This window comes from Solanum dulcamara, chromosome 8 (assembly GCF_947179165.1).
Source record: "Solanum dulcamara chromosome 8, daSolDulc1.2, whole genome shotgun sequence".
Classification (NCBI taxonomy): domain Eukaryota; kingdom Viridiplantae; phylum Streptophyta; class Magnoliopsida; order Solanales; family Solanaceae; genus Solanum; species Solanum dulcamara.
Window position 1 is genome coordinate 58106583 of NC_077244.1, and position 10019 is coordinate 58116601.

Consider the following 10019-nt stretch of genomic DNA (forward strand, 5'->3'; position numbering starts at 1 on the left):
GACTTTTAAGTGCTTCAGAGATGGTCGTATTCCACTCCATGCCTCAATAGGAGTTTTTTCATCCACAACTTTAGTTAGCAACCTATCAAATACACTAATGTATAAACATCTTCTGCCCAAAAGCTTTGTGGTAGTTTCTTTTCAAGCAACAAACATCTAGCCATCTCAAAAACACTCATGTTCTTTCTCTCCGAGACTCCATTTTGTTCGGGTGAATAACTTACTGTCAACTTGTGATCAATCCCCATATATTCACAATATTTATTGAAATCATTTGAAGTGTATTCACCATCATTGTCCGACCTCAAAGACTTCAGCTAACAACCACTTTTTCTTTCAACAAAAGCTTTAAATTTCTTAAAAACTGAAAATACTTGAGAGTTGTTACTCAAAATATACACCCAAGTAATCTTTGTTAAGTCATTAATAATGAGAACAAAGCATTTATTTTATCCCAAAGGTGATGTCTGCATAGGTCCACAAACATCAGTGTGAACTAGGTCAAGTTTTTCAGGTAGCACTTTTAAGAAATGCTTTCCTGTGTACCTTACCCATCTAACATGACTCACAAATTTCTTTAGACAATAAGATCTCAGGTAAATCCTTAGTCAAGCCTTTTGTATACACAGACTTTAAAGTAACATAGTTAAAATGCTCATATATTTTGTGCCACAACCATGACTTATCCATGCTTGCAATATTTGCACTATCAAACTTCCTTCCTAAAGGAAAAGTTTTATCCACCATTTCTACTTTAACAATCAATCTATATTCAGAGTCAAAAATCAAACAATGTTTTCCTTTGCAAAATAAGGAATAGACTTAGACATCATTTGAGCGACAATTAACTAGTTACATGCTAAATAAGGAACATACAACACATCATGTATAAACTTTGTACCTTGTGTAGTTTGAAAGGCAACTGAGCCCTTTCCAAGTGCATCTATTATTTCACCATTTCCCATCCTATTTGTAGTTTTGATTGACTTGTCAAGTGTGTGAAACATGAGCTCATTGTGTGGCATATGACTCGTACATCCACTCATGTCTATGAACTATGAGGATTTTTTGGTTGTGGTTTCTTTATGAGAAGCCATAAACAAGCTTTCTTATTTCTTTTCTGACTCTTCAATAAAATTTGCTTGCTGCACATAGTGTTGTTGGGGCTGATTCTTTTTGAACCTACAATTCTTCTCAATATGACCTATTTTTCAATAAAATCTGCATCGAATTGATGGCTTTCCTTTGAACCAACAGTCAATTGGTTCTTTTACAATGGTTGCAAGGTGGAAACTTTTCTTTCTTTGAAGATTCCTTCCAAGTTTTGCCCTTTGCTACTTTAGCTTCATCTATCCTTCTATTGTCCTTTATAGGCTTCTTTCCTTTATGCTTTGCCTAAAATGTCACTTCAGCTACTTCGACATCTCTTATACTTGATCTTTTTCTTGAGCGTGCAGCTTGTTGATCAACTCTTCTAAAGATAAAGTCTTCAAAAATCATAAGATTCCTCTATTGCTGAAATCTTAAACTTGAAGCTTGCTAGTAAGCTTATCATTATTTTCTCCACCACCTTTGAATCTAGAAAGATTTCTCCAAACAACCTTATTTTGTCTACAATCTCCACAAGTTTGGCAGAATACTCTTTCACAGTATCTCTGTAACACCCCAAAATATTTTTCACCAAGACTCGAACAATTCTTCATATGCGTATAGACTCGAACTGAATGATGTCTAATTTTATATATGAGTTAGGATCAATTTTTAAGTATTTGAAGAGTATTAGATGTATTTTAGGGTCATAAGAGATCTCTAACACAAAGCCGAGTCCAAAGAATTCCAATCGATTAAGTTTTTAGATGAGTTTGTATAAGGTTCAACTTCAAATGACCATAGCTTTTTGAATATTAAGAGTTAGATATTTCATAATGTATCAAATTAAAGATCTTTGAATTCTCTTTCCAACGCCATCGAGTTTGTCTCATTCTAAGTTCGGTGTAAAATATTATGACCATTTTATCAAAGACTACTGCTGCAGCAGTTTAGGGCTTGGCGCGACGCACCAGCAGAGCGCCTGAAACTAGTCTCTATAGTTTGGATTCTGGCGCGACATGCCACTATCGCGCCTGCAGGGTTTTTAACCCGTTTTTCAATTTTTCTTGAGAAAGAGCATTTTAGATTTTTTCCCACTTATCCTAAATATAACCCTAGCCGTTTTGGGATAAAGAAATCAGTTCTTCATCACACCAAGGAAGGTTTTCTCCTCATTTAGGCATGGAAGACTTGGAGAGAAGAAATTAGAGAGAGAAGAAGAGGAGTTGGATTTCAAGCCATTCCTTCAAGTCTTGATTTTTGGTGAGATGATCCTCATTCCAGGTATGTAAGGCTACTCATAATGTTGGATTAATTTCATCCACGTTCCCTACATCTTCATTGATTCAAGTTGAGTTAAGTTTGAGGTTCCATGAGTTGAGTTCTTGAGTTGTCCATATATATTCTATTGAGTTTTTGTATATAAATTCATATGTATTAAGGATGTTCTTGAGTTGAGTTTTATTGAGAGTATGGATTCATTTATTCATTCACATGAAATCAAGATGAGAGTTCATTTTGTCATAATTTGTCTTGATGTTAGATTGATGGTTTTCATGTAAATAATATTTTCAAAATGAGTTTGATGAAATTGAATATAGAGTAAAAATAAGGATTTTGGAGCAAGATGTTTGATGAGGATGTGAATGATGTTTATCTTTAATAAAGGTAAAATTATTGATGAAGATGTAGTGTTGATGATGTTGCTTGAGATGGAGTGGATTGGAGTCTAGTGTGACTACATGATATGATTTGCATAATTTGATTTGATTGGAGTCATATGAGTATAAATGATGGTTTGAGAAGGAGTTTTAAATAAATGATTTGTGAACATTTTTGCATAAACTATTTATACACTATTTTGAGTTTAAAGAATAATTATTTTCATCTTTGATTTTTTAAAAAATGTTTAAGCATGAGTTGAGTTTGAGAAGTATCTTAATTATTATTTTGAACATGAGTATTTTGAGTATAAACGAGTTGAACATTTTTACATTAAAATGTCTATTTCGAGTTTGAGTTGAAGAGTTAAAATTATGTTTTAAATGCATCTAATATTTTCTGTATCCATTGAGTTGAGATGGTATCAAATTCAAAAAGAAGAGTTTGATGATTGAGATGAGTGGATTGTGAATGAAGATCCAATGAGACCATATTGATTGAGTTTTGAAAAGAGTCCAATGATACTAAATGAGTTGATTTAAAATTAAGTCCTAAGAGACTAAATGAGTATTTTGAATATTTTACTTACTTGATAGATATGTGCATATTGAGTCTTGGAAGGAGTATTGAGCACCGAATTGGGTAAGAGTATCCATACTTGAACCCCATGAACTACATAGCCAGTGTAGGAAGGGATTGGACCATTAATGTCGGATGTTTCCCATTTCATCATCCTGAAATGATAGGACTTGATTGATTGATAAAACCATGATTGGTTGATTCGTTCATACCCTGGCAAAGTATGGGCGGTATTGGCAATGATGTGACTCATTGTACATCACCTATTTATAGATGGTGGGATTGTTGTCGGTTAGAGAAACTCTCAAATTGAGTGGATTGTGCATGATATGATTGGTTTGATTGAGATTGTAGATGATTGAGTCGAATTGTAAAACATTGCTAAATTCTAATTTGCATATCTATTGAGTTAAGTCCTTTGACTTCGTTGTTGAGTTGATTGTATATGATTAGATTGGATTGGATGGTATGTGATTGGATTGTAAACAATTGGATTGGATTAAATTAGATTGGATTGGATGGTATGTGATCGAATTATAAATGATTGGATTGAGTTGGATTAAACATGATTAGATTGGATCGGATTGTATATGATTGGATTAGATCGGATTGTATATGATTGGATTGGACCGATTGTATATGATTGGATTGGATTGTATATGATTGGATTGTATATGATTGGATTGGACCGATTGTATATGATTGGATTGGATTGTATATGATTGGATTGGATTGGATTGTATATGATTGGATTGGATTAAATGATTTGATTGAATTGTATCGTACATGATTGGATTGAATTGGATGGTATATGATTGGTCTCTGTCTAAACTGTGTTCTTACTTTAGACTTATGACACCTTGAATGGGTCTCTCTTATCTTTCTGATTTGAGATATCTGAACTGATATTATTCTTCCTTGATGTATGTTTCATTCTGCCATATTACATCCTCGTACATTCCACGTACTGACATCTATTTGGACCTTCATTGTTTCATGATACAGAGACAGGTTTAAGAGATCATCAATAGGCGCACCGTTGAGGATCTGTTCACACTCAGCTTATTGGTGAGTCCTCCCCTATATTCGGAGGACACCACTTATGTTATTCTTGCGTTGAGTTTAGTCTTTTCATTTTGATTTGAGGTAGTCATGAACCTGTCATTGGCATAGTAGTGATAGAGGCTTCATAGAGTAGATAGTCATGGGTCGATTGAGTATTTTATTTCCTTGAATTATTCTGCCATACTATTTTAATGACATAGATTGAAGTTTGATTTGTTGGACCATGACCTTTCTTTCTTGAGTTAGATTGTTGATTGGGATTATCAACCTAATTATCTCTTTATTTTAAGTCTTCCGCTAATTGAATAAATGAACGGATGTGTGATCAGACTACGTGGTTCGCTTGGAGTCAGTAATGGTTTCCAAGTGTCGGCCACATCTAGGGTACCCTTCCGGGGCGTGACAATCTCCTTCTTTCATCCTTAACATCTCACATTCTCTTTTGAGAGTTAAGAGTTTGACAATCTTCACTCTGTCACTTCCGTCGAACTCCTCTTTTCGCTTATCCCATGCTTCTTTAGGTGTTTCACAAGCCATTATTCTTGTGAAAATCACATGTGAAAGTGTTGGATGAAGACATGTGAGAGCCTTTGGTTTTCTTGACTTCGCATCTTCATAAATCTTCATTTGTACAACTATTGTATTAGGTTCACTGATCATCTTCACTTTCAATTATTTCCTATAGACTAAGAGCTTTGAGATAAGCCTTCATCTTTATTAGCCATATGTGATAATTTTCTTCTATATACATAGGAGGGCCTGCACCGAAGTAGCCATTGGATACCATATTACTACTGCTCAATAACTGAATTAAAAACTTATCTTTTTTCCTTCACAGTTATCTTAAGAAGAAGGGCTCTTGATACCACTGTTAGTGGATGAAACTTTAGTGGAAAAGATAAGGTTTAGCAGAAGCCTTTTTTTTTCATTCATCACAGATTGCAAAAGGCACACACACATATCTACATAAGTTTACAAAAGTTAGTAGAGGATTCCTATCTAACTACTATTGTACTTTTCTTACAAGACATATTCCATAAAACAAGGGGTACCATGCCTTTACAAACTAAACAAAATATTCAAAAAAATACTATTAAAGTAAAGACTATTTAGAAAATTTCATTTTCTCACATATAGAACTTTTGTTGGTGAATTAAGCATTTTAATATTAAAATTTGATGTTAAAGTGTTTCATATTGAGGTGTACATAAGTGCTGGCTATGAAGTATCTTTTGATGCTTCATTTCCTACGGTATTTTCGTAGCATAATGTGGTCTTTTTTTGCCTTAAAACCATTGCAACCTCTAACACATTATTTCAACAAAAATTTCTCAATTTGGTCAAACACACGCCTTTAACATATGCCATGAAAATAGTTGCACTATCATACATAGCCAACCAACAAATTCACAAACTAAACCTACTTGCTGATCTCATCTACAAATAAAGGAGTCAAGAAGTATTGATTCACCAGATAAAAGTAACAACAAGAACCACTAACAACAATGTTCCACCTAATTGTCAGGAACAAACATCTTAGCTAAGCTAACATAAATTGATCTTTTCGTTGAACTTGATTGAAATTAAGTGGTGAAATTCACAGGAAGTTGGCAGCAACCATGATTAACTTCCACTCATTTAGTAGTAGTTAAACGCGGAATATTCCTGGAGGAAAGCCATCAACAGGCCTTGCGTTTGATTACTAGAGGCAGTTCCTTTCAACCCTTGGAGGTTCATGAAACCAAAGGAGTGACTGATTCAGACCCATTGCAGGTAGAGGCAGTAACTGTTTCTTTTAAAGAGGTATCAAAGCCATTTCTGGTAGTTGTCGAGACAACAATGTCCAGCGTTCCTACATTTTCTCCAGCTATCATGTCTATCTCCATATCAATCACTTTGTTGCTTCCCCCTTCAGCACATCCATCTGTGTCTTGTCCCATGCGGTAAAATAATCCCCACAGGAAGTGCTCGTTGTTCAATCCTGTAAGAACATCCACAAGGTGAGATGCAGCTCCAGAAACTACAGATACCAAGTTACATATTTTTCAGCCCCTGATCACACAAAAGGAATAGATAATTGATCTAGTCTTTCTCATAAGAATCAGAGAATGTACAATCAGTACTACTATAGCTTGTCCTGATGACTTAACGCATTAAAGCATTTATACTCAATCGAAACCAAAAAAGTATTGCCAACACAAAAAAAGGCATAATCTTCTGGATAGACCAGAAATTTGATCTTCTGCAGAGCATAATTGAATATACATATTACCTAAAAATTCATTGAAAGGGAATAAGAAAATGAGAAAAGAACATAGAGATTATAAATGTACTTTGAGAATCACTGCACAGGGCTGTGGATGCAAGTATAACTAGCTCAACATCATTTATAATTGTTCTCATCACCAAATCTTTCATACGCATGTACTCCACCAGATCAATGTATATCGGTTTGTCAGACCTACATATAATGGGAAATGCAAATCAGTTTCTAGTAAAAACATTCCTGGGCAAGGGCGCACTTCTACTTTGCAACCCTTATCCCATTTCGGATAGATATATAAGGTAGAAGCTGACCTTTTTCTCTCACTTGAAAAGAAATACAATCCTATGTCATCTTTATCCGGACAATGATTGTTGAATAGACTTGCCCAGATATCCCAACGCGGAACTAGTTCAAGTTGAAGAGTATCAGGCAATAGCCCTGAGAACTCATACACCTCACGTCTAACTCTTGAAGGAGGATGAGCCTGGACATAATTATTGAATATCCCAGGTGCAAGTTTCTGATAACCTAAGATGTCAAAACTCCCCCTAAAATGCAAAGAAGAAGAGAAAGACTAATAATTATAGGGAAGCGAACTTGTATTCCCGTTGAGTGATGCAAATTCTTCAAGTACAAAGAGGTCTTCATTATAAATGTAGTCGGTAGAATAATCAAAAGGAAACTACTATGCTTTTTGATGCATAACAAAAGGCATATTCAAGTTTCAAGGACACAAAAAAGATCCATGAAGCAATTTCTCAAGAAAAAAAAAACATAAAGAAAAAATTCCACATATAGCTTAACGTTGTTTTCACTCTACATCTCATTAAGTTGCAGAACTAATTTTTTTTTTTAGAAAATAAACAATATATGGTTCCCATATAACGTACTTACCTACAATTTTATTTTTTTCATACCTGAAAACATGAGATGGTCCATAATACAATGACATAGAGTGACAGTAACTTCAAGTCCTCAGGGAATTTATCCATAAAGGGAATCTAGTTTACTGCCATCTCACTAAGCAATATCTATTCAGATTATCATTAGGTCACAACGCGCAATTATTTATGAGCAGAATTCTTTCCCATAGTTGGGCATATATTCTACAGTGTCCTATTCATTTTTTCAGTAATACTAATGGCGTTCCTAGAGTTTGCATGCACCCCAACTAATTTATTGGGCAACCTGTCCATCCCACAGGGGGAATTTCTTAAATTCATATGAAAAACACCATCTTGCTGCCATCAAATAAGTCACGAGGTAACCAGGGAGCATTATTTTTCTATACCAGCTACAAGTGTGGAAACCGAGCAATTATTGGAGGCCATAGAACATATTGAGAAGGCAATATGTTTCTCCTATGCCTTAGGAATCTTCAAATATGTTTCTCCTATGCCTTAGGCAATATTCTATACCATGCTGGGATTCAAACCTGGAATCTTCAAATTGTTTCTCCTATGCCTTAGCAACTAGGCCATCCCCTTGGGAACCAACATTATTTTATTAACTAAAACATACTATTATATATGATTCTTTATTAATCAATAGGGAAATTACAAAGAAAGATCAATGGGTCATCCAAAAAGCTAGCATGCAAAAACAGTGATGAGCTGAATTTGAACTTTTTTGGAGCTCAGTTGACCCTGTGTTATCCTATGAAAGTAATCAATGTGCATTCATGAAGGGTACTTACTTCCAGGAAGGAACTAGAGCAGGATCACAAGGGTGGGTCGTAGATGAATTTATCATTCGACTCTCATTCACAGCATCGGGAATCCTATGCTCTAGAATGATAGAACCACCTGAACCTAAAAAATAGGCTACATCAATTCGTTGGAAGTACAAAAGTAAATAAGTTTTTCTATGAAAGCTTTACAGATATTGATGGTGTAACGAAAATCATTTTGAAAGATAGTATCAGCTGTAGATATATCAACATCATTTTAAAAAAAAATTAATTAGAGCATACGATGGAAAACGAAAAAATTTGAAGACTAGAGGTATAAAAAGATGACAAATGAAATCAGGTAATGAATACAAAAGATGTTGGTGAACACTTAACCTTTAGATAATTGTACTGTTTTTTGGCTCTGTTCACTAATTTTGGCATTTTGAAGATTCTGAGGTTTTGCATATCCTGCTGATCCAAAAGACCGTTGCACTATGCTCACTGATTTGGTGGACATAAGTCTTGAAGAGACAGTTATCAGCGGAGATCCATATTTCTCCATGCCTGATAACAGACCAAGTGCCTCTTTAACGGGTAGATATCTTGTTTTTCCAGTCTTTGCCGCCTTTTCCCAGTGATTACAATGCCCACCAGGAAACTTACTATGCCCACCAGTACACTGACAAATCTTTGCAGCGGCATGTATCTTGGATCCCTCAGAGTGCTCATTTTCTTGTTCACCTAATGAAGACATTAGCCCCTTGCTAATATCACATTCTTCACAACACCACTCCATTGGTGCATCTTCATAATAACCCAGCACGCAATATCTGAAAGGAAGAGAAAAACAGAATTTTTTAAAACAGGAAGAAGACTATGTATGCTGCAGTATTTAAGAGAATTAAATGCCACAACATGCTATGTATCCTTTAGGTGGAACCCAATATCCAATACCATTAAGATCCTGCAGTGAAGAATGCCAGAAAGAATAGACAAGTACTTGAGGAGGTACTTACTCTCCCTAAGAGGTAATTATCACTTCCATTTAGGCTTTTAGTTCTATTCCACTTTTCATTTTTATTTAAGATTCTAAAAAAGGGAAGCAAAGTTGATAATCTAACAAACAATTTACTTCAAGTGGAGCAGCCCCTTTTGTGGAAAGATCTATTGGGAAAACGCGCACTGACACAAAAATATATATTGTCAAAATAGTAGAACTAAAATAGGAAAATAATGGCACCAAGAATTTTATGTGGAAACCCTTTTAAATAAGAGAAAAATCACGGGCCAAGAGGAGCAAATGATATCACTATAGTAAGAAATTTTACACTGGGTAGTACCAAGTACAATACTCAAAAATGACTACCAGACACTCAAAAGGAATAACACTCTTTTGATCTTCACCTTACTAAAAATATCGCTCATACTCTATTTTTCTTCATAGAATATTTTCTTATATATAATCTATGGAAAACCTCACAGCTCAAATATTTTTCTCTCTGTCTTGATTGTATTTCTGATGAAGAAAATGTTCTCTATTTATAGAGAAATTTTCAGCAAATAGAAACAATTAAAGGATTGGTTGGCAATTTGCAAATTGCACTGTCAATATTGGCTGCTTTGCTGCAATTTGTTGACAAAACAAATGCAGCTAGTATTGACAAGAAAAAAATTGTCAATTTGCTG

General features: G+C 34.7%; 1 protein-coding gene across 1 annotated transcript; it reads right to left on the reverse strand.

The window, feature by feature from the left end:
- Positions 1 to 5730: 5730 nt before the first annotated feature.
- LOC129900683 (uncharacterized) lies at positions 5731 to 9158 on the reverse strand. The gene is made up of 5 exons (XM_055975697.1): positions 8727 to 9158; positions 8358 to 8466; positions 6973 to 7209; positions 6729 to 6856; positions 5731 to 6376 (listed from the first exon to the last, which is right to left on the reverse strand). The coding sequence occupies exons 1-5, from the start codon at positions 9127 to 9129 to the stop codon at positions 6129 to 6131; spliced, it is 1125 nt and encodes a 374-aa protein (XP_055831672.1). The 5' UTR covers positions 9130 to 9158; the 3' UTR covers positions 5731 to 6128.
- Positions 9159 to 10019: the final 861 nt, after the last annotated feature.

Excerpts from the sequence above, each read along its gene's own strand:
- LOC129900683 (XM_055975697.1), bottom strand. The coding sequence starts at position 9,129 with ATGGAGTGGTGTTGTGAAGAATGTGATATTAGCAAGGGGCTAATGTCT. Across the intron at positions 8,467-8,726 it reads AACAGTACAATTATCTAAAG|GTGGTTCTATCATTCTAGAG; the intron begins GTTAAGTGTTCA and ends TTTTAGGTTCAG. Across the intron at positions 7,210-8,357 it reads GCTCTAGTTCCTTCCTGGAA|GGGGAGTTTTGACATCTTAG; the intron begins GTAAGTACCCTT and ends TTTGCATTTTAG.